The sequence below is a fragment of the Cynocephalus volans genome, chromosome 2 (assembly GCF_027409185.1).
Source record: "Cynocephalus volans isolate mCynVol1 chromosome 2, mCynVol1.pri, whole genome shotgun sequence".
NCBI lineage: Eukaryota > Metazoa > Chordata > Mammalia > Dermoptera > Cynocephalidae > Cynocephalus > Cynocephalus volans.
The window spans coordinates 83,207,923-83,233,526 of record NC_084461.1 but is presented as its reverse complement, the minus strand read 5'-3'; the positions used below and the strand labels follow the sequence as shown (position 1 = coordinate 83,233,526).

At 38.9% G+C, this 25,604-nt stretch overlaps 1 protein-coding gene across 1 annotated transcript in view; it reads left to right on the top strand.

Annotated features, from left to right (window-relative positions):
* PCSK1 (proprotein convertase subtilisin/kexin type 1) overlaps positions 1-20,957 on the top strand; it is a 37,549-nt gene extending 16,592 nt beyond the window's left edge. The window contains exons 7-14 of the mRNA XM_063086897.1: positions 2,420-2,592; positions 3,619-3,831; positions 6,307-6,407; positions 14,170-14,403; positions 15,360-15,517; positions 16,980-17,113; positions 18,894-19,055; positions 20,583-20,957. Coding sequence (XP_062942967.1) covers positions 2,420-2,592; positions 3,619-3,831; positions 6,307-6,407; positions 14,170-14,403; positions 15,360-15,517; positions 16,980-17,113; positions 18,894-19,055; positions 20,583-20,957 — 1,550 coding nt within the window. The remainder of the gene's footprint in view (positions 1-2,419; positions 2,593-3,618; positions 3,832-6,306; positions 6,408-14,169; positions 14,404-15,359; positions 15,518-16,979; positions 17,114-18,893; positions 19,056-20,582) is intronic.
* Positions 20,958-25,604: the final 4,647 nt, after the last annotated feature.

Here is a 25,604-nt window from a genome sequence, read left to right as displayed (position 1 = left end):
ATATTAAGTAGCCAAAGGTTATCTTTAATAACAAGGATGTAGAATCTCTAGTTGTTTTAGTCCTTATGGGGAAACACATGGTAAATTCCACTAGGGTAATTGAGGACATTTTAATACAGAGACTATTTATAAGAGTTAGAGGAAACAAACAAGGAGCTAACAAATGTTACCACCTTTAGTCCCAAAAGAGCAAAAGGAAGGAGAGATCAATGGAAAGTGGAAAGAGAAAGGTGTGGTCATCGGAGAAGTCCCTGGACAGGAGCTGTGGCCTTGAGTACAACAGAGCTACTTCTAGGCAGGGAGGATCTAGGGGAACCTCACTCTTCTGTCATCCTCCACCTTCCTGCTGGTGTCCTCAGTTGGCTGAACCCAACGGGAAGGCAAGACACCCCACTGACACAGTCCACCTTCCAATGGAGAAGTGTGGAGAGTGGATCTGCAGGGGCTAGATAATGATAATAATAAAAATAATAATGTCTCTCCTCTTTACACTATCCCTGCCACAGGCTTTCATGGTTATGCTACAAATTTTGAGTTTAGATTGGTTTTCAAAACTATAATCACACAAAAGATCAAGTGTAGAACATGTCAGTTACAGTAAAATTCTATTAAACTCTTCATGAGTATACCTTGAATTTGGTTATATATTTTTAGAAACCAAATAAATATACATCCTGGCATATATAATGCATCTCTCACTAGTACAGGGCAGTCTTACATTTTAAGTGCCATTTCTGATTCCTTTGATACTAACATCTTCAAAGTGTTGTGTTAATTTAAAGAAAATGAAGGCAGAAGCACAAATTATATAATCAACTAGAAAACGAACACATTTTAAGTCATAATGAACTAAACTGCTATAGTTCGTGAGAGAATCATCTGCTTCCTTCCTTTCATAGAGGAAGAATCAGAAGCAAGGTTCTCAAGGTAATGAAAGCTAGTTTGTGGCAGTGAAACACAAGACTTCTGATTATAAGCCTATGATTTTTTTTCATTGCTCCACCCTCTGATGATCTAGCCCCAAATACATTTTTTCAACAATAATTTTCATTTATTGACTGTATGTCAATCACTTACCCTACAGGCAGTGAATCCTGGCAGTTAACAGGATGAATTTGGCTGCCAGATTTCTAGGGTTCAAATTTTGACTCCCCAGTTTCAAGCTGTGTGGCCTTGTGCAAGTCACTTTCCCTCTCTGGCCTTAGTCTCTCCACCTGTAAAATATGGAGAATTACAGCATCTACCTCAAATGGTTATTGTAAGGATAGATGAGCTCATATGTGTAAGGCCTGTAGAACGGTGCCTGCATATAGACTATCCTCAATGCACGTGAGCTGTTACTATCATCCCCATTCTACAGTTGAAACTGAGGCACAGAGAGGGTAAGTGGCTTGCTCAAGATCATATAGCAGTAAGTAGCACAGTTACAATTTTTTTCTTCCAGATACATTTTTAAACTTTTTAAAAAGAAATATGACTTTCACTCATCATGTCAATTACATGTGCTTTTGCCTTTGCTCCATAGTACATAATAGTGAGAAAATCTAAAGCTGTGCATTTCTCGTACTATCAGCCTGAAGCTAGGAATAACCAGGTAGCTGCTTGTGTCTGTCCAAATTGCTTTTGCCTTCCTGGCTCTTGACTTCATGAGTCTGATGATGGACGACAGCCTGTTGGAAAGCAGAAGGAGCTACCACATCGACATTCTCCTGATGAAAAATGATTTTCCCTCGGGAGTGAAATCCATGGCAATGATTTCATCCTTGTGATTATTTAGAAGAAAAGGAAACATGTTCCTTGAAAATGTTTCTTAGCAAACACATAAAAGAATGGCCTCTGGGTTATTTTTAATCAGTGTTTAGAAACAAGAGTTCTTTCCCTATTTGTTAGTTTCCTATTGTGCTAGATCTTTTCAAGCTGTACTCTCTCCCATACTGGGCCCTTTGTATGGCACAGACTGGGCCACAGCCATTTGTGGTACAGTCATGAGCAGGAACATGGAGGGAGGGCTGTTTGATGGGTCTTTCTGAAAGCTAATCTGTCATTTTGCCGGAGTAGAGGGGAAACATTTTGTAATTAATGACCACTTCCTCTCATCCAATGATGCTACTCTCCTTCAATCTCAGGCATACTGCTGGGAAGAGAATCTTGAGTGGGAAAAAAAATCACAGCTGCCTTCACAGTGCATAGTGTTATCTCTAAAGGGCAGACAAGAAAGTTACGGGGGCAGTGGGCAGTGACTTGCCCCTTCCTTCTGTGCTGTTAATAGCTGGGTGGCAGGCATTATGGATATTCAGTGCCTAACCTTGTTTTTGACTCTTTTGAGAGTCCTTTAAAAAAAATAAATATTAAGAGCATTGCACTTTTATACATGTGCATACTCACATCAAACATTGTATGTGTTTGTTTTGCTACTCAGGCATAAGAATGCTGGATGGCATTGTTACCGATGCTATTGAGGCCAGTTCAATTGGATTCAATCCTGGACATGTGGATATTTATAGTGCAAGCTGGGGCCCTAATGATGATGGGAAAACTGTGGAGGGGCCTGGCAGACTAGCCCAGAAGGCTTTTGAGTATGGTGTCAAACAGGTGAGATGCTAACACAGACCCACTTGAGATGCAACCTGACTGTTTGGGTATGAGCAGGAAGGAAGGACACTTTGGTAATATGGAGAGAAATGGTTGTGAATTTCTTACCAAAGTTCTTCATGATTTTAATGCACTTAGAAAGCCAAAATGTCTTCAGAGGGATGGAATTAAAGCTTAAGAGAGTTTACTCTGTTTGGGTCTGACATCAAAAGGAGATTTAGTACTTTTAGGATATTTACTTTAAAAATATGTCTGGACATTCTTCCTCCTGTTGTCATTGTTCTGCTGCTTTTGGGTTTTTACACTAAGTAAACTACTACCCAGACTTCTTTCAAATGCTCTGAAAAGGCATTCTTACATGTAGCGACACATTGCCTTCTGCTCTTCATGTGCCCGTCGAATGCTTGTGCCTTGGCTTTGTGGCTCTGTCCCTTGGGTTTACTGCATCAGTGCACAGATTCCAAGACCTTGTACTCCACAGAATGAAACAAAAGCACAAATTCTGGAGAGCACACATTGAAAAATCATAGAAAGGGTGGCCTTGACAAGTTTCATTCAATGGAATGGTCCCTTTTAACACAGCTGCGAGGCAGATCTGAATAATGCCTGATTTTCTCATTCTATCAGTCAGCCAGAAGATTCAAGCAAGAAAAAAAAAGAGGAAGTTCAAAGATTCAAGCATAGTAACATAAGCCAAAAGAAAAGTGAAAAAATATGAGTGAGTACTAAAGGCTAGATTATGAATCTGCCTAATAAAGAAAGGAAGAAAAGCGCGTGCTCAGTCCGCCCGCCCCCTCCCCGCACAGGGCCCAGATGATGGAGACAGGCAGGGCCAGAGTCTAGTGGCTAATAATAACAGTCTCATGAGACTTCCCACATTGATGCTGCAGGAACTGGACTTGAAAATAGACCCCCCAAAAACTGTGTCTGAGAACTTCACATGTATTTGTTGGGGATTTTGTTGGGATACGACAGTGAGCACAATAGAGAATAACAGATGTATATACATTCTGGCTTTTCCTTTAGGGGAGACAAGGAAAGGGTTCCGTCTTCGTCTGGGCTTCTGGGAATGGGGGACGTCAGGGAGATAACTGTGACTGTGATGGCTACACGGACAGCATCTACACCATCTCCATCAGCAGTGCCTCCCAGCAAGGCCTGTCCCCCTGGTACGCCGAGAAGTGCTCCTCCACGCTGGCCACCTCGTACAGCAGCGGGGATTACACCGACCAGCGAATCGTATGTTGCTTTTGTCTAACTCTTTCTGCTTGGGTAGGAGAGCGTGGCTTGCACCGAGAAAGATTCTCCTAACTGACCTTTGGTAGAACTGATTTGCTTAAGCTTGACGTCTCAGCTGGGGAGACTCACGTTTACTCACTTGAAAGACTGACATAGAGTGGGAAGTTTTCTCTCCGGGGATAATGACACTTCTGCCAAGATGATCTTCCCTCTGTGTCATTTTTAAACTCAGCCCTGAGACACCACCAAACCTGTCATTACATACAGTTGAAACTCCAAATGTCTTTTCTGCTTCTCTGATGCCTCCCTGGAAACAGCCTTAAAGGAGATTTCAGGGTTGTAGGGGCTTTATCTCCCTTGTACTTGCTGATCCTTTGACAGCAGGGATATAATCTGACTTGCCCTTTAGCAGATGATAAAAATACAGAGTCTACATTAGTTATGTCTCCTAAGAATGGATGACCTGCAAGAAAATAACAGACTCAATGTCCCCTGAGGTGAACTTCTCAGCATCTTGGTGAGCAGCTCAGGGATGTTACATGCTGAGAGAGTTCCTCCAGCCCACGCCTGCCTATGCCTTCGCTTCCATGAGTCAGACTGCCAAGGGCAATTATTGGATTTCCCTTCAAGGGCATGATGTTGAAGGGCCATTCGGGAGCTTTGAGAAAAAGAGAGGCAGTTTTAATTTAAAAATTTAAAGCCTCAAATTTAACTCCTGACACAGAATGAACCAACTAGCTAAAGTATGTAGATCCTTATCTCAATGAATTTGCAGATCATAATCCAATTAGATTGTGGGCGAACCATATAATAATTATCTCAGAATGTGTGCAAAAGTCCTATTCATAGCATCTCAACAAAATTGTCAGCACTAATGTCTTCTTCATACAGGATCACTATTCTGCACCTCTGCCTAGTTTTGCAACCTAGTTTAGAAAGTAAAACTGTGGTCTCAACTTCAAAGCGCTAGCCTCCCTCTCATACTTTTATCTTCAATTGTTCAAAAATTAGTGACATTCTACCCCAGGGTTCTTTATGGAAGGCATATTTTATAACCTTTGAAAGGGGCATATCAGACATCTGTGCCCCTTGTGCGCAGAGCCCCTGGCTGTTGTCATTCCCCTGGGTGCCGAGAGCTGCCTTTCGAAAATGACTTGCTGTGCATTTTAGAATCATCATGTCATAAACTGTCCATCATCTGGGCTACCCTGAACTGAAGCAGGAGGAAGATTTTCCATCTTTGTAAAGATCCCTCCTTAGGTAAACCAGCTATAGGAGAGACAGCTGGTAGATTCTATTTGAGGCAGTTGCAGTAACATAGCCTCTTTCTTACGCAAACCTCTTCCTCAGCACAGTCATCTCTGGGGGCTTACTTACGTCAATAGGTAAAAAGGGCAACTTTGCCTCCAGAGCCCTCTGAGGAGCAGAGCCACGTTAACTTGAGAATTCAGCAACTCCAAGCGGGAAGTCAAAGGGAGTGATAATAGAACAAATTATTTTTTTACACTTCCCTCCCACACATTGAAATCTCAAGCTGAAAAACTATAGTGCTGGAGCCTGGGTGGTGTCATGTTAGTAATCCTTTGGCCCAACTCCTTGTTCAACCTGCAGAGCTGTGGTCCTTAAGGCAGACGGACTGCAAGTCTTTTTGATTTCTTCTGTCTCAGCAACCTCTTCATTACTCTAAAGCTAGCCTGGGTAATTCCTTACATGCAATAATATGGTGTAGAAGTACTTTCACAGACAGGACCTCACTTAAGCCTTAGGATATGAGTCAGGAAATGTAAATCTCATGTTACAGATCAGAAAACCAAGTGACTTGCCCATGGGACACATCTAATAAGTAGCAGCTCTAGAATTTGAACTCAGAACTAAGACCGGCACCACACTTTTCATTTCAAAAACCCACCATTTTCATCAAAATGCAAATGTAGACTAACTTGTGGGCCTCAAATCTAGTCAACAGTGAATGCAGATAACACACTAAGGAAATGTTGCGCAAGGGGCTATGGTCAGGGTGGCTTTACATCCTTGCACTGAAGAGGCAGCCAAATGTCAATCTGAAGGCAAAAGGGAATTTTGTGTGAGGCAGAATTTCTAAATATGCCAGACCAAACACAATGGACCCAATGATTAATGGGCCAGCATGATTCACAGTGATTTTGAAACAGTTCCTTTTTTATAGACAGCTTTTCGTTTGGGAATCTCAGAAGAGAAAATATTCATAGTGGGAGTACTTCATTCCCAGAAGAGACATCTTGCTGCCAGAATTATAGACATGTTGCATATAGAGGAGAGTGAACTAAAATATCAGCAGATGGCAAACATCCGCCCGTGTTTAGAGGAGGAAGTAGGGAATCGAATCAGCTGAGTCTCCTGGTCATAGCAGATGCAGCCCTTGGTGTGGTTAATCCTAGGGACAGGCTCACACTCCTCACATGTCCTCGCCTTTCTTTCCTTCCTGATGCCATCCAGACGAGTGCTGACCTGCACAATGACTGCACTGAGACCCACACGGGCACCTCGGCCTCGGCACCCCTGGCTGCTGGCATCTTCGCTCTGGCCCTGGAAGCAAAGTAAGGCCCAGAAAGCTTCTCATCACCTTTGCTAAGGCTGCTGCTGCTTCTTTTTAGTAACACATATTGTTTTATGAATATATGGTTACAATAGAAATTTTGGAAAACTAAAAAAAAAAGGAAGAAAGAAAGAAGAAAGATAAACTCTCTTCCTGCCATTTTGAGATAACCATTGTTAACATCTCGATGTAGATTTAATACAGACACACATCTTACAAAATTGGGATCTTAATATACACATTGCTTTGTAATTTGGTTTTTTTTAATCCATCCTAAAATATATTAAAAGCACTTTCTCATGTCTAAGTCAATGTTCCTTGACCTTTAAACACTCATGCTCCCCCCACCTCCAATCTCCTTCCCACTCAGCTGCAAGACCTTCTCACTTCTGCTTATTCTCATCAGGCAAGACTTTGTCCAAATAATTGCCTATGGAAAGTATTAGGAACAACAAGTTTATAAAACATCCTTTTTTCAGACTATATAAAGCTAGTCCCAGAGCTGAAATAACCATGATAGGGTACATGAGAATTAAAGACAGGATTTTTATCTTTTCTTAGTATTCCATTGTATGAAAGCAAATTTTACTAGTCATTTAATCATGCTTAGATAGACACCCTTGTCCATAATATTGGTTGTCATCTCTGATAATTTCCTCAGGATAGACACTCAGAATTGGTGTTTGGGGGCCAAAGGGCAGGCATGTTTTAACGATTTTGATACATAATGATAAGTTGCTGCCTTGAAAGACTAGACCGTTTTATATTCCCGCCAGGAACATGTGCGAAAGTGAGTTTCCAAAACCCTTGCCAAAACCACTTTTATTATCTTTTAAAACGTTTGCTATTTTGATAGTGTAAATGGTATCTCATTTTAATATGCTTTTATTTCATTACTAATGAAGCTTAATATCTTATATCTACTGACCACTTGTCTTCTGTGATTGCTTCTTTATGGCCTTGCTTCTGTTTTATGGCCTTGATTCAGAAAACCTATTAATGTTCTATCAGTTTGACATTTACCTTTTAAATTTGTTTATATGTGATTTTTAATGTAAGGAAGTTAATATGTACATATTTCTATTTCTCAGTCTGTTTCTTTAAGGCTCCTTCTTTTGCTTTTATGCTCAAAAAATCTTCCCAACCCAAATTTAGATAAACATATATTTATATATCTTTTATGATGGTTCTTTTACCATATTTAAATTCTAAATCCCCCTGAAATTTATTTTAGATGAAAAATGATGTTAAAAATGATTTAACATTTTCCTTCTTATAATAGTTACCCAAAAGTCCAATACCTAGCACAGAGGAAAAAAACTTAACTGTCACATTGCACGTGCACAGCTTTTTATGTTTCCTCATTCCTGCTTTCTGAACTTGTGTGGTGGCAGCAAATCTTTAAATATTAAATCAGGTGCTATGGATGCATATTAGAAGAAGCAATTAAATTTGGAAGTTTCTATTATCTTTCCTAACAAGGAGGTTATCCTAGAAGAACGCACATATTCTCTAGAGAGAGGACAAAGCCATCCTGTCATGTCATGTTCAGTGGACTAGGTTCACAGTAGCAGAGGCGTAGAACATCTTGGCCTTTCCCATAGTGGAAAAGTCCTGGAGTTGCAGAGCCTTTGCCCAGGTGAGTCCAGCTTAGCTCTGAAAACCCTGGCGCTTCCTGTGGAGATGTGGTATAGTTCCTGGGAATCTCAGCTGTGAGATGCCACAGTGCTAAGCAAGGCAGACCTAGCAAGGCTCTTATCAAGAGTCTACCTACTGGAGGGGTTGAGAAGACATTTGGTAAGGGAAGAAGCAAATCCAGGTGCTCAATCAAAAATAGATCTTGTGCCCAACATAAAACCTGTCTTCAGAATCTGAGTTCACTTGTAATGGGAAGGGGATAGACAGAAGACAAAATCTATGAACATAAGCTAAGACTGACATCAGCAGATCCAAATGAACTTTGAGGAAAAATAGCCCAAGCAATAAAAATTTCAGGGGACACCTGGCTTCAATTTCTAACTATATCACTAGCTGTGTGACCTTAGTCAGGTAAATTTACATACAGGAATCAATATTTCCATCTATAAAATGAAGGGGTCAAACCAGATAATTTTTTTCAAACTTCTTCCCTTTATAAGATTCTCAGATTTGAAATTGAAGATGTCAATATATATATAGATAATTCAACATGAAATATTGATGTTGATGGTGAGAAGTCTGAATTGGAAGAAAGTGGGGTTCTATGAAGCACAGGACCCTGCGAAATAGGCTTGTGACATTTATCATTTCAGACTCTTAGCCCCAGGGATCTGTTAAAAGAAAGCCATTCTTAAAATTTTAAGTCTAGAGACTTTCTTCTTCTGTACCCAACACTTGTCAGATGCATGTAAATATAAGTAGTCAGGCCTAGCACATCCTTGTCTAGTAACCAATATAGTAGAAATATCACTCTAGCTGAACAGACAGAATGTTAATTTCACATAAGAACTGAAATTTAAAAAGAATAATCCCTGTTTTCTAAAACTCCAACTCTCCTTTTTCTAGGCAAGGAGAAAATTAGCTGGGAATGATCTAGCCTTGTTAATCTAGTTAGTCTCTGATGGACTATTGCTAAAGCAGGGCTTCATTGCTATGAAACACACAGATGGATTTCACTGTGCAGAATTGCTTAGGGGTGTGTGTATGGCACTGTTCTGGGGGGTGGATTGTAGGTTTCACCAGATTCTCACAGTGTTCATCATTTAAGAGACATTGAGACTGTATGATATCCCAGGTGCATATCATGAAAGTTTAATTCCCTTCATTTTGATTCAATTAATCAGTAAGATTGATATGATCTACCTTGACATTTACATGCTTCCTACCAAAATACATAGAGATTACCGAGATGTCTATTCTCAGATGTACAGTTCTCTGAACTCTATTCAATTGTCTATACTAAGGCTACTATTTAGAAAATCTGAATGCCAGAATTTCTAGAGGTGTGATCAGATGTCCTCCCTAGACACGCATGATTGAGAGAATCATTTAACCATGTGACATACCCCAAGGAACAACTATGGGGACAGGAGAAATCTTGACTAAACTTACCAAGAATGATGACACCCAGTATTGATCAGGTTCTTAATACAGGCCAGACATGTGCTAATCTCTTATGTACAATATGAAGTATAATCCTTACAACATTCTTATGACAGAAATTATTAGTTGCATTTTATAAATAAAGAAATTGAGACTTAGAGAGCTTAAGAAATGTAACCAAGATCTCACAAAGAGATTCAAACTCAGGTCCGCCTGACTCCAAAGCCTGCATTATCAGCAACTACACTCTGCTGCCTCCCACAGCTCTGAGAGGGAGAGGAAATGTTGAATGGCAGCCTGTCATCCCTCAGATAAAAGAGGGTTAGGAGACTGAGGCTGATCAGTGAACATATATTTATGAGTTTCTCACAAAAAATTTCCTGTCACAAGCAGACTACTTACTGTGCTGCATTAAATGTGATGTAGTTGGAGTGTTGAGAATAGAAAGAGGAAAGAGAAGGAGAAAAGACAGTTTCTGGCCAAAATCTGTACAGAGGAATGCTTTCCTTCCTTGAGACAATGTTTCCTGAACACCAGCATATGTAATAATCACTTGGGGAGTTTATTTAATTTGCAGATTCCTAGGACATACTGGCAGCAACTCAGATTCAGAAGTTTCTGGTGCAGCCTGGGAATCCCTATTTTAATCAAGAATTCCAGGCAGTTTTAATGCTGGTAGTACCTTAATCAAATTTTGAGATACAACTGTTATAGTTCCTTTTACAACTGTGTTTTCCTACAACCTCATCCAGCTATGATTGTGAAGATGCCCATTAGAGTACTTAGTAGGCATATCCTGGAAGTGAATATGTAAGAAAGAAATTCCTTGCATAAATGCTTGTGGCACTGTTATTATGATGTAGTAATTATTATATACTTAAGAAAAATGGCAGACAATAGCATCGGTCTTTTGAGAAGAGATCAAAAGAATCATAATAATTTTTAATACAGTAGAAAAATTCTGAAGTGAACCACTGAATCCCTTCACACCTCTGGAGGTGTTAAACAAACAGGTGAACCAAACTCCTGTTTTTATTAAATTCTGGAGAAAAAGAAATGGACTTTCAATGTTCCATCAGACCTTTGGCAAAAAATCACAAGAAAAAAATCTTTGACAGGTAGGTTGGGAAATGTTGGAAAGTCCAGGTTAGAAAATCTTGAATATCCGGGCTCATGTAGGTGTGAACTGGCCCAGGTAGCCCCTAAGACTTTTCATTCTAGGATTTTGTCTCTAGATTACTTTACCTACATCTCCTCTAATTAGAAGCAAAGCTTCATTTCAGTGTTTAACTTCATAACCCTTATTTTCTATAAACATATCTTTGATTAGCAGCCCAATGCAGTTTTTAAAAATGTAATTACTGTGGATGCTATTGAGCACCAATTAATAAAGGAAGGTTGTCAGGAATGAGTTGCACTATTGTTAGCAGCTCCTTTTCATTTATGAAATACAAGCACACAAATGACTAACTCTGTTAGGAAAATAGGTTTAATTTTCCTAATTGTGTGACAACGAAGCTCCTTGAATATTTTGCAAAAACTAGATAAAAGAAAATTGAAAAAAACAATAAAACCTGCAACTGAATATAAAATAAATGCTCTGCTATAGAAATATAGAAAGCCTATGCTTCGCATGTGATTATCATGACCATCAGTACCCTGTCCCATCCCCACCTCCATACACACACCTGTGCACACTGATGACCCGTATAGAAAACTGGTGTGTTGCCCATTTACCACCTTGATAAGAGGCTTTTACCTAAAACTCCATTTAAAGGATTGGAAAGAAGCAAGCATTACAATAAAATGCTTTATGGGACAGAATTAATTCCTTCACTGAGAAAATAGTCATTTCTGCTCAGCTAGTTAATAATTCTTGAGTGTGGGATGGCCAAGAAGGAAACGAGACCTACAAAGAGGTATTTATGGTATTAGGCAGTTAGAAAGTCTGAATAGTAAGGAATTCTGGAGTTTGTCATATTCAGCCCTCTCATATTACAGATGAATGACTTCAGGTCCAGAGAGATAAGAGTGACTTGCTTAAGGTCACACAGTTCTTTGGTGGTAGAATACAATTTAACGTGCTTTCCATTGCTCTCTATGCTGACCCTGTGATTTGAAATGACATAATTGTCTTAACCGGTCATATTCTTATAATCTTTCTACCAATCCTGTTATTTTCACTCTAATACAGAATTGGCTAGGCAATTTTCTCCCAATTATAAATATAAAAATCATGCCCTACCCTTAGATATTTTGATCAGTAGGGTTGGGGTGGGACTCAGGAATTATTATTTGCAAGTGCACCAGGTGATTATGATGCAAACAGTCTGGGACCCACTGAGAATCACTGAACTGGAGTCCCTCTAAGCCCCCACCAGTCACTCTCTGGGATTAAGTGGCATGTCTGTCAGGAGCTCAGGTGAACTGAGCAGGAGGGAGCTGAGCTGTTAGGTGTCAGAGTAGCCCATTAAAGCAACAAGCCAAAAATGAAAGAGTGAAACCTTTAATCAAACTTACTGCTATGGTATAAGCAAGAGTCTAAAACCAGAGAAAACACCAATCTGCCCTATTCCATTTTCCCCCATGGAACAGGACACACTGATCGGGGAGACCAGCACAAACATGGGGGGATGGTCTCACTGTTAAGTGAGCCCTAAACAAAAGGCTACAGCAGTTTTAAGGACCCTGAGGTGAGGGATGGGGAGGCTCGAGGGAGGGTAGGAGTGGGAAAGTACTGAGTCAAAATGGAGAAAAGTGTCTTCAAGGTTTTTCCCTCCTTCCCCCATAAGGAGGCCTTGGCAGAGACACCTGAAGAAAACCTCTGCCAGAGGCTCAGGCAGAGACCTGGGAATGACGGCACTCACAGGGGCTGGGAATACAACTATGCAAAGAACACGATGAGCCAGGGGGCCTGAGGCCTTGGCTGCAACTCCCCTCAAAGCCTGCTGCTTGCTGGCTGCTGGCCATGCACCAAGTCTGGGATGGGGGCGGGGGCAGCTCTCCTTGGGAGGCCTGCCAGAGGCCTTTGTAATCTCCCAGGTCAGGCCTGAAAATCACACACAGGTTTTTAACAAGAAGCCAAACTTCTCAATGTTTAGGAAAGCACATTGCTTCTTTCCTGTCATCAGGGAATGTTTTAACCAGTAGACTATGGGCCTCAGGGAGAAGGCAGCAAATTGAGCCAGATTCCCCTGATGATTGTTCTACAACCTAGCAGTAGACAGGAGCCTGGAGAAGCAAACACTTGGGCATTTATCTATCAATTAGTGCTTGATTGGCTTGAGGCAAACAGTGCAGGTCTCACAGTCAAGGAAAAGCTTGAGATCTTAAAGGAATCTAATGACTAACAGCAATAAGTTTAAAAATTATATTTCGGGGCTGTTAACACTTAGACACATTCAATCATTCAGCCAACCAATATACTCGCTCAGCATATGCCCTGTGCCTAGCATTCTTCTGGGAGCTCGGTATACAGAAAACAAGATAGATAAGATTTCACCCCTTCTCATGGCTAAATTCTAGCAAGGGAGACAGACAATACAAATGTTTCCCATTTGTATGGAAGGGGATGAGTGCTATGGAAGAAGAAAACGTATAGCAGGATAAGAGAGCTTGGGAGTGTGTGTGGAGAAATGAAATTTTATGTAGGGTGATAATAGATCCAACAATCCCTTGCATCTCCAATGTATCTTTATATTGTTGCTAAATTTATCTTACTAAGACTTCTGATTTTACTATTTCCTTGCTCAAAAATCTTCAATGATTCTCACTGCCCAAAGGACAAAGGATAAGCCCACCTTCCAGCACTCAAGATTCTCATTGTTCAAACTTAGTTCTCCTTATTGCCCCCTCCTGCTCCAGCAAACCAGATGGCAATCTGGCCATACCCTGCTCCACCTTGGTGCTTTTCCTCCAGTGACCTCATGCTCTCTTCTCTGACAGAATACCCACTCTTCAAAGCTCAGCTCAATATTTCTTTCCAGCAAAGCCTCCCTAGATCTCTCTATTCCATGGAAATTCTTTTTCCTCTAAACTCCCATAATATATGAAGCTATGAATAAAATATTCAATGGATACATTATAGTTGTAAAAACACTTAATTCTTTTACTGGATTGTAAGCTTCTTAAAGACAAGAACCACTTCCTTAATTATCCCCACAGTATTTAGCATAGTGTCTTGCAAGTATGACCTCATGTAGTTAAGAGTTTCTTGCCACTTTCGATATATAAAGAAAAAAGGCAAAATGTGTTCAATAGTAGGTAGCCAGCCTGTGTTTTTAAAATCTGGCTCTTTCTAAGATGGAAGTCAAGGCTTCATCTATGGGTTCACAATGCTGAAAGTGCTAAAGATTCGCATGGGCAGCATAAGATTGGAAGACACAAAGGAAGTATTGTCATTTTAATTTTTTGCTCAAATAAAATGTACGTAATTAGAAATCAGGGACAAAGTTCTATACTTCTACAATGCTGAGGACTGAATTTTGCTTAAAGTAAGAGCTTAATTTATATGTTATGGGGAGAAGTTTTCAGTACTCTATTTTGAATTCTGATTTTAAAAACATACCAACAGTAATACACCCTATAATAATGTAAGTACAGTTGCAAAGGCACTTCATAATCCTTGCATGGAGATGCTTTTATTTAGCACTAAAAGATACTTTGGGTCACTTCTCCTTCAGCCCAAATCTCACCTGGCGAGATATGCAGCACTTGGTTGTCTGGACTTCTGAGTATGACCCACTGGCCAATAACCCTGGATGGAAGAAGAACGGAGCAGGCTTGATGGTGAACAGTCGGTTTGGATTCGGCTTGCTTAATGCAAAAGCTTTGGTGGATTTAGCTGATCCCAGGACCTGGAGCAGTGTGCCTGAGAAGAAAGAGTGTGTTGTAAAGGACAATGACTTTGAGCCCAGGTAAGTGACTCCAGGAATTTTAAACAAAGATGTGCCCATGGCACCATTTGATTAAAGTGTTTGTCACTCTGCCTAATTTTTTTCTCACCTGCCCTTTTGAAGTAGACGGATTTGGAGTTTGCCAGTGTTCTCTGTGGGTTTCCATGGGGAATCACTAGGAGACCAAAGATCTATAAACTATCTTAGCATATTTGCATTTTCCTCTCGTAGCACATATACCATGTAGCATTAAATCTAAGGAGCACCATTGTTTAATGTACCACTATGAAAAGGCATTATCAATTAAGCTATGACCAACCACCCATTAATTTTAAGAAACATCCCAAATTCAGATGTTAAACTACTAAAAAATGCATCTTAGAATTGACAAAATTCACTTGCTAAGCAGTATTATCCAAAACCTACTTTCAGAATAGCCTCGCTTCATGACCTGGTGCAGTGTGATTCATGACTTTTCTTCCATGAAGGATCCTCTATCACACTGCGTGTACATAGACCACCTCTGGCCTACATCATCGGGCCACAGAAGCAGAATGTGCTATGAGTGTTTTGTTGTTTCTATCAAGGCAACCACGATTATACTGAAGACTCACTTGCACAAAATACCTGAGGGTGAGAGGTTTGGGCACATGTTTTAGGAAGGCCTTATAGATAAAATAAATATTTTTAAGAGGTTCTTTTTGATATTGCAATAGCAAGCCACTTTTTTTTGATAGATCCAAGGCCTGGATTTGATTCCATGGCAAATAGCATTATATTCTAATTTCTGTGTTCCTTACCATTTTCTTATGCATTAAAATTCATTTATAGCTAATCCTGGATTGGATTCTATTCAGAACAGGGAGCAACAGCAAGCCTAGTTGAGTATCTAGTCCAGACCAATGTGTACATATAAGCATAGAATGCAAGGAAGAAGAGAGATATTTTATTCAATGCTGATTCTTTGATGTACTTAGAGCCCTGAAAGCTAATGGGGAAGTTATCATTGAAATTCCAACAAGAGCTTGTGAAGGACAAGAAAACGCCATCAAGTCCCTGGAGCATGTACAATTTGAAGCAACAATTGAATATTCCCGTAGGGGAGACCTTCATGTCACACTCACTTCTGCTGCCGGTAAATAAACAAAACAAAACAGAACAAAAAACTTCCAAACCATTGTTTATATTTTTAAGTGTAAATCAAATCAATGATTGTTTTTGTTTATTCATAGGACTAAGTCTCTAATAGATATTTTTGGGTCTTAAAAAACATGCTTATTTTTTCATTTTTCTCGGTGTTAGATCTCCCTCTGCTCTGCTCATCCAACTGGTTCTTAGATAAGCAGAGAATGAGGCCTATTTAAATAAGACCAATTAATAAACTTTTCTGGAGTCATGCATTTTCAAACTGTGTTCACTTTCCTAGATTACTGATCTATTTTTCATTTCTCTTAGGTAACACATTAGTGAAATTTGATAATTAATTAATGAAATTTACAGATGTATCTGAAACATCCAAGGAATCATTTTAAAACTGGGAATTTTGATTTTGATTTATGAAGGAAGGTTGAGAAGGTTGATTTTGATTTATGAAAGAAGGTTGAGACTAACAAATTTTCCATAATGGTATGAATAGGGCAGTATGATATGATAAATGGTCATTTTCCCTTTTCTGAGAGGGTACAAATTCAGATGAGATAGTGGACGGGAAAGGGCTTGTGAACCATAAACCACAATCCATAAACAACAATGGGAGAAGCTGTCCTATTACTCTTTTCCATTTTACTAGGACTTAGCTGACGAAATTCAATTTCTATAGGTGCTATATGAGAAAGATGAGCTATCTCTGTGATTTTCTTCCAGGATGTGAATTCCCAGAGGTTTGGAGTAGGATCTGTTAATTTTGGAGTTATGATTTCTAGATGTCTTGGAATTGGCCTAAAATAGTGACAAAACTTTTTTTCATTAGTGGACCTGTAGTTCATTTAACCCTTTCACTTAGAAATGTTTATTGATCTATAGAGGGCTTGGACTTGAAAATCGAGTTACTCCTATTACTAGTTTTTATATGACCAGAGATTATTAAATTAATATAGCTTTAATAAATTAATACACTGATTAAATAACTAATGATAATTAATAATCAAATGATAAATTAATTTTTATGTCTACCTTAGATTATAGATTCAGGCACCTATTAAATTTTCAAGATTTCCTTTTACATTTCGAAATGATGGTTCCACTCAAATGTATTTTGGATCTTTTGCTCTCTTCTTTACTCCAATTTGTAAATGTAGTTCTCTGTGTTCTCCTTATTCAAATAAACCTTAGTCAACATATTCATTCATTATTTATTTTTCCACAATATTTACTGAGGAAAATAATACTTATTATTATATGCCAGGAAATGTGCTAAATACTGTGGATAGAAACGTTGTTTTTCCTCATGAATGTGTCTATCCTGGTCTTATACTAAAAGGGAAAATTAGGAGGACTGATCTCTCCCAGCTTTCATTTTTAGTTATCAGATGCTAGAGTATATCCTGCTATCAGAGCTCTGAGGACATTCACTAACTGTGTTTGTTGCATGAACATAGGAACCAGCACTGTACTGTTGGCTGAAAGAGAGCGGGATACATCTCCTAATGGCTTTAAGAATTGGGACTTCATGTCTGTTCACACATGGGGAGAGAATCCTATAGGCACCTGGACTTTGCGAATTGCAGACATGGTAAGTATGAACGAGAGGAGGAAGAAACACCAGCTTACTTTTAAACACTTTGAAGCACTTTTAAGTTTGATGTCATCATCAGTTAGGGCCCTGAACAACTTGACCATTCCTTAATGGAAGAGAAAGTATAGTGTTTCAAGCCCTGCCTACTTAGTTATATAGATAATAATAATAAAAGAAAATTAGGCACCAGCCATACTGTAAGAAGAAAAAAAGATATACTGATAAAGAATGTGACGGACAGATATTCCCATGTCTGAATGCAGCCAGCCACATGATCTGTTCAGCCACCAGCATCAACCACATTCACAAAAATGGTCAAATGCTCAGACCAGCTTTGGCATGATAATCTGCCAAAGTTGCATAAAGGCACTCTTAAAATTATTCTGCAGCAGCTATTTAGAAGTAGCTTAATGTTAGGCAAGATATCTTATTTAATATGACTTTGTTTTCCAGTTTCAGTCATGAAACAAACTGAAAAGGCTTTCTCATTTCTTTTTCACTTTCACTCTGTTTACTAACACTCTGACATTTTTCTGTAATTTTAACACACAGTCATAAAAATGAAAAAACACAGTGAGAGTGTCAAGTAAAAAGCTTGATGTAGCTGAATTATTCATGTTTTGCATCATTTCTCCAGCATTCTCTATAGGTAAGAATATAAATGAACAGTGTTTTGATTCTGAGTTTTCCTGAGAGAAATATGTAATAAGTATTAACAGTGTAGATTTCAATGTCTAGATAACTTTTTATTTATTTTATTTATTTATTTTGGAAGTATCAACTTTGTCTTTATTCTAAAGCAAGTACAATTCATTGCAGCATATCTAGTAATAGCAATCTAAATGACCATCAGCACAAAAGTGGATAAATAAATTGTGACATGTTCCTTAGAGTACCATTTCATTGGAGCTGCAAGGATGAATGAGCTGTATAGAGTAGGCTTGAACTAGAGTCAGCTTGGTATCATTGCAAGAAATTACTTTAAATTCCTGAAGGTGTCAATTAAGTTAATATAAATTCCATAGTCATTGTCACCTTTTTTCTCTGAGAATAGCATTCTCCTAAAGACTGCTAAAGTTGTGATTTAGAAATGAAAGTTGTATAAAGTCCTGTTTTCATAGGGAGAACAAGAAAATATTCTTAGTAGGGTGGACCTGCTCTTGAACTTATCATCTATTCTTCAACTCTGTTTCATCATCAGGAAAATAAAAAAATCGACTTACCAAGATGGGACTATTTTATATCAAGTCTGCAAAATCTGGCACTGTACTTTTAGATTTTTTTCAAGATATTTTAGATTTCAGCACACTATTTATAACATAATTATTCAGCTTCTAAAAATTATTATTTTTCATATAAATATACAATTTTTAAGGGATATTAATGCTGGAGACTTTATAACACAGCATAGAGGCTGACTTTTTTTCCCAGTGGAACGTTTCTATAAGTTGATAATTGGAAAATATAATTCTATTGATAGTCAAATTTTCAAGAACACATCCAATTATGGAAAAGAAGATTTACATACCGTGTTCTCCTTTTTTAACTAAATGCTTGATCATGAAGCAATTCATCAGTTTTAAAAATATTTAACTTATAAACTGTTAATTTTTATAACAAGAGTGAATCCAATGATTTCTTTCAACATAGAGCTCTGCACATGGAAATGTACAGAATCTTGCAATTAGATTTTAGCTATGAAATCCTTTTTAGGTATTTCAAATATGTTTATATTACTCAAAACACACACTAAAATATATGTATACTTATTCACTAGTCTGGAAGAATGCAAAATGAAGGAAGGATTGTGAACTGGAAGCTGATTTTGCATGGAACCTCTTCGCAGCCAGAGCACATGCAACAGCCTCGCGTGTACACGTCCTACAACACCGTTCAGAATGACCGAAGAGGGGTGGAGAAGATGGTGGACTTGGGCGAGGTTTGTGCGGCTCTGTTCTCAGCTTGCTTGCTTTCAAACTGAAGTAGACAATGTGGTGAGTGGAGCTGCGCCTAACTTTTAGGCAGGGACTAAATCACACATGAACGAAGAGGAAAGGCAGTGGTAATGGTAAAGTCTTTATTTTTCATAGGATGAGATCTTATTTTTTTTTTAATTTGTTCTTTTATCCAGAATTTAGAAATTAAAATTGATAAATTCAAAATTATTAAACTCCCTGACATGAATTTTCTGCATTTATGACAGATATCAGATTACAAAGAAAACTGACATTCCACATGTTCACATATACCTACTGTTTCTAGTGCATTTAGTTTTTAAGCATTTTCTGCATTGTCTCATTTAACCTATAATCCCTGTATATTAGTATGCACATTTTGCAGAAAGAGAACGAAGGCTCTGGTGGCCAAACCATGTAGGCTTCTCTTTACTAATTTCTTAACCGACACTTCTTGGCAACAAGGGGAGCTATAGATTTCACTCAGGAAATTTCAGAGGATAGCTAAAGTCAGTCATTTATGTTCCTGGGTCTCAGCCTACTAAAGCTGCTGGCTTCTCCCCTATCAGATGGTGGGCAGGAACCACATGTTATTTCTGTATCTCCCAGCAGCTAGCACAGTACTTCAGATGTAGTAGGTAAGTTTTCAAAATTTCCAGAATGACCTGCCCTTCCCAGAATGACCTGCCCTGAATAGGTCCGGCTCTGTTCTGGGTGTTTTGGAAGATACAAAGACATTGCATTTATCCAAGAAACTTAAAAACTATGTGTGAAGGCCTCAGCTCAGATTCTGGCCCCGTTTTATTCTTCAAAGCAGCTTCTCTCCAGGACCTGAGTCCAGGGCCTCTTCTTTCCCGCCAGAGAGTGGGTTAACCTTCTGAGTGTTCCGCTCTCTGAGATTCCTTAAAGGGTATTAAAGAAGCCTTCCATTATTAAAATGTTGAAACACTTCCACAGTGGTTGACAAAGAATGACTCTCTGATCTCTCCAGTCCTCCCCAGCCCACCACCTTAAACTCTCCCCTGGCCCCTTCTTACAACTCAATGGCTAAAAGGTAGCTCCTGACAGAGCAAGAGACCTCTAGGAAACCTCTCCCACGCTACGACAACTGGTCAGTGCCTTATGAGTCATTGAATGTTTTAATATCTTCTTTTTCCCCATATGGAACCTACCACAGCAGGCTGACAAGTGAAGGGAACCAACACACACTGGACACGTACCTACATACCTACACTCACTCGCTCAGCCTTCAAAACCACAGGAAAGGGAAGCTTTCTTATTCCTATCCTACAGGTGAAGTTCAGGGAGATTTAAAAGGTTGCCTAGGGTACATCAGTAAGATGAAAAAATGAGGCTTGAAACCCGAGTAACTGCAACCCGAGTAACCCTTGTGTTGTCTCTGCTGCCCACATGGCCTCTCAAGGGGCGGGCGGTGGGCAGGCATTAAGGCTGCTCACCTGGCAGTGAATGATAAACCTTCTTCCCTTTGTTGCTGGCATTCTGTGTCTTAGGAGCAGCCCGCACAAGAAAACCCTAACGAGAATCTCCTGGCGTCCAAAAGCCCCAGCAGTGGCAGCGTGGAAGACAGGAGGGATGAGCTGGCACAGGGAGCCCCTTCTGAGGCCATGCTGCGACTCCTACAAAGTGCTTTCAGAAAAAACTTGCGGTCAGAGCAATCACCAAAGTCCCCAAGTGCAAAGCTCAACATCCCTTACGAAAACTTCTACGAAGCCCTGGAAAAGCTGAACAAACCTTCCCAGCTTAAAGACTCTGAGGATAGTCTGTATAACGACTACGTTGATGTTTTCTACAACACAAAACCTTACAAGCACAGAGATGATCGGCTGCTGCAAGCTCTGGTGGACATTCTGAATGAGGAAAATTAAAATAAGTGTGAAGTCCCAAGTTGGAAAAATTCATGCTTCTTCCTTCCCCTTAGATTTTGCCTGTGTCTGAAGTGGTTGTTTTGTCATTGATTCCTATGCATATTACATCCTTTGTGGTACTTTTTGGTTTTTTCCCCAACCTGTACATTTGAGGGGGATGAGCTCAAGTAGGAAATCCAGCTTCCAGAATTGATTATGGCTCTTTCAAAACATGTCTACCCTGCCTGCGCAAGTGATGTGTTTTGTTCTTTCTGGAGTCACAGTTGACACAAGTCCCTCACACCTCATTAGTACACCTACCTGAGCCCATTTCATTTCTCAAAAGAAAAGGCAAAACACAGGCAATCGATTAACATGAAAAAGTAATCTGCAAGGAATGAGAAAAAGAGTAAATGGTTGCTATAGCTTGTTCCCTGTCTTTACCATGTGGCTCTTCAAATTTGATGGCAAGGAAGCAGTTGGAAAGTTTCTAACAAGAGTTCACAATTAGACCCACACCCTAGGCCTTTCTACTACAAAGTTACTCATTCCTAGAGTGGCGATATGGTCATTTGGGGGGAAAACTAAATGATTTTGATCCAGAAGCAGTCCTTGAAATTGACCTTCTCTGGCCTGAGTGGTCTCAGACCATTCTTTGCTCAGTGCGCAGTATAGAGGCCTCTATGGCTCTAACAGTGGCTGTGACTCAAGCTAAATACCCTGGCCTTCCTCTATTTCCCCTTCTTCTGAAGGTGTCTCCTTTCTCAACCACAAACTAAATATTGAGAGAACTAATTTATGCCACTTTCTCTGAATGAACTTACACCTGGGACTTGGCAAATTCCTAGTCATAAATTTTTAAACAATAATAACTGGAAACTTCTCATAACATGCAGAACCAATATAATAAGGAAAATAATAATGGGGAGAACCAATGAGAGGTTTTGTTTTTGTTTTTTCAAATTGTGTTCATTAGAACAGGTTGTTCTGGATCTTTGAAACAATGTTCCTTCCTTGGCAATAACCAGTCTCCAATGTTGCAGCTAGTAGTATCCAAATTCTCACCAAATTGCTTCCAAGCTTCAAACCAAAAAACAAACTGTCAGCCCACAGACCTCGTTTTTCTCTCAGATACTTTGAGTTTGATATGCACAATGTTTTAAACATGTGAATGATTATTGAAAGTATGAGATTTCACATAAAACCTGATTCTCAAACCCATCTACCCTCATGGCAACAGTTGGCTGGAACTGAGTAGCAGCTGCCTGGTTAGACCTGAGTCGTGGGTCTCCATAGCACCCTGCTCCATACCACTTACACTTATTCATTACTGGTCAGCATCCAATAGGCATTTGATTTTGCCCACTCCTACACTAAACGAATGTGTACAAAGTATAAATGCATTAGGAAGAAAAACTACCCTCACCTTCTTTTAAGCAACATCTGTATAGGATAATGATTATGACAGTTATGATCTAATTAATTTTGGTTGCATTTATAAGTCAAAAAGGAAAAAAAATATTTTAGACGCTGAAAGTACCTCTGAAATCCAGTTTGCTATATTTATTGACTCTCACCTCACCTGGATGCTCGTTTATACTAATTCCTTAATCACCAACCTTCTAGCCTCCTTCTCTCAATATGCTCCCAAAGGCTCCAGTCACCTACAATGCTGGCATTCTCCCACTGAGTTTGCTGTTTGCAATTCTTCCATGAAGTTTGAACTTCATAAGGCCACTCATGGTATTGAACTAGTTCAGGAAGAGAACACTAGAATCTGTCACTTGCTTTGGCTTGAAGCGTGGTTGGTAAGACAAACTTTCACCTGCTATTCTACCATTTGAATTTGTGAAGACTGAGGGTAATTCCAAAGCAATGCCCGTGGTGCTTAGAGGATGGTCTAAAAGATTTGCAGGAGTATCATTCTGTCCTTGCAAGTTTCACATTTTGCTTGATATAAAGTGTTGGATAGAATTTAGAATATTGCAGCACATCAAAAAATATTAAAACTGAAAAGGACCAGAGAGCTATTAGAGTAATTTTCAATGAAAAAACCCAAAAACTAAGGTTCAGAGATGCCTATAAGTGGTAATAAATGAATGAGTTGGAATTAAAACTCATCCTTTCCCCATTCCCAATCTAGTGCTAAACATATGAAACTTTCTTTTGAGTCCTTCCTACCAATATCTTTTCCTGGTTAAAACACCAACCAATTCATTGGGTTGTAGCCAAAGGTTCACCCTAGAGAAGCTTTAATGTTTAAGTGAAGTCATGTCTGAATGTTTCCAACCTGGAGTATATTGTTCAGACATAAAATAGTTATGTCAGTCTTTCTTAGTACCCGTGTGGTTTTTTGTGAAAATGTAAGAGAGGAAACATATAATATTTCCCTTGGAATTTTAAACTATATTTTCTTTATAGGTATTTATAATGTACCAATGCTTTTACCAAGCAGAACTTTAAAAGGCATAATAAATTATATTAAAGAACCAAAAGTTTTCTTGAGAATAAGAAAGTTTCATCCAATAAAATATTTTTGAAAGGCATGTTCCTCTGTCAATAAAAAAAGTATAATATATATGTGTTATGATAGTATAAGTGAAATTTGTCTAATAGTGTAATACAATGTGTAGTTGAGTTTAACGTGTGTGGTCTTAGCATTCCTAAGGGAACTCCCACATTATATACTTGATGTATTAATCACAATATGTAAAATATGCTTATAAATCAGAAGAATAAATGGTTTCCACTAAGTCAAAAAGAAAAAAATCTCATGTTTGCAATAAAAAACAGGATCCCCCTCTCTTACTGTGTTTCCCAAATGGATTATAAACACAAAAAGTAGTAGGCTTACATTAGAAAACTAATTCTTTCTTAGGAAAACAGGCTTTCTAGGAGGCAATTTAAGAATCTACTTTAGTAAGGTATGTTTCATTTTCCTTTGTGTGACTGAGCCTTAACTAAAATGTTGAGGGAAAATTAAACCAAACTAAAAGGACTTACTTACATGGTTTTCCCCCAAACTCCACTCTTTTCTCCTAAGTCATAGTTGTTCAGTCAAACTAGAATAATCTTTCAGGAATTCTAGAAGGACTGTTCTAACCGGATTTTGTCCTCCACGTCCAGAAATCTTGAAAGTCTTCCCGTCAGGATGAGTTAAGACATGTCTCTGTTTTCTTCTGATTCACTAATTGATTCATTCACTGATTGATGGGTTGTATATATTTAAGGTGTACAACATGATGTTGTGATATACATATGCATAGCGAAGTAATTACTACAGTCGAACAAATTAACGCATCCAACCCCTCACTTTGCTTTTTTTTCTTCTTCATTCTTTCTTTCTCCTCCTCCTTGGTCTTCTTTTGTGGTAAGAGCACATAAACTCTACTCTCTTGGCAAATTTCCAATATACAATACAATTTTACAAACTATGGTCCTCATGCTGTATGTTAGATCTCTAGGGTTACTCATCCTGCACAGCTGCAACTTTGTACTCTTTGACCTGTATCTCCCTATTTTCTCCCCACCCTCCCTGCTCCAGTAACCACAATTCTATTCTGTTTCTATCTGTTTGATCTTTTTTTAAATTCCGCATATAAGTGGGATCATGCAGTATTTTTCTTTCCGCGTCTGCTTATTTCACTTAGCATAGTGTCCTCCAGGTTTTTCAAGTTGCTGTAAATGACAGAATTTCCTTCTTTATTTAAGGCTGGATATATATATATATAGAAAGAGTATATAGATATAGATATATCTCACAATTTCTTTATCCATTCATCCATCAATGGTTTCTGTTTTCTTTTTCATGTCCATTTCATAACTATTGGATTGACTATGTACAGGCTATGAGTACAAACACAAATACACACCTGTCCCAAGGATAGACATTAATTCTTAAATACAAATTTAAACCCATAAGGAGGAAGAGAAATATTTTTCTAACTGCATTTTAATTTGCAAGATGATAGCATTAATATGCGTGATAGTTTGGAGTATTCACCCTGTTCCCTCTGCCCCTGTGGAAAGAGTATACTTTCCTGGATCATTGATGTTGAGCTTGACCATGCGATTTGCTTTGGCCGGTGAAATATTAACGGATGTAATGCAAGCGGAGGCTTTAAATGTGCTTGCAGAGTTTGGCAGCTCTTACTTTTCAGTGATCTGATGCTATAAGAAGAGCATGCCCCAGGAAGCTATTGCTCCTTCAGCCTGGTCCCCAGAACAAATATATGTGGAACAGATCTAAATTAAGTCCACATTCTGGAACCAAGCCCAGCAGAGCTTCATCCTGAGTGCAGGCTAAATCAGCTGAACTTGTCACCTTGTCAACTTGTGAGCATGAGAATAAATGCTTGTTGTTGTCAGCCTTACTGAGGTAACAAAACTAACTAATGAAATTAAAGTTCCACTTATTCATTCCACCAATAACCATCCCTTTCAAATTGTGTCTTCTTGAGCCTAGAGTTTGAAAATAGAGCTGCTTTTAAACCATATCCCTCTTAATGCTGATCCCCTAGCAAAACAAAGACCAAGCTTTGAAATTCTAATTTTTAAAAATCTGTTTTAGTTTCTCCTGAAAACAGAACCTCAGATAATGACTTTTGTACAGGTATTTTATTTAGGAGGTAACAGCAGGGAACAGATGTGATTCACACATACCCAAGA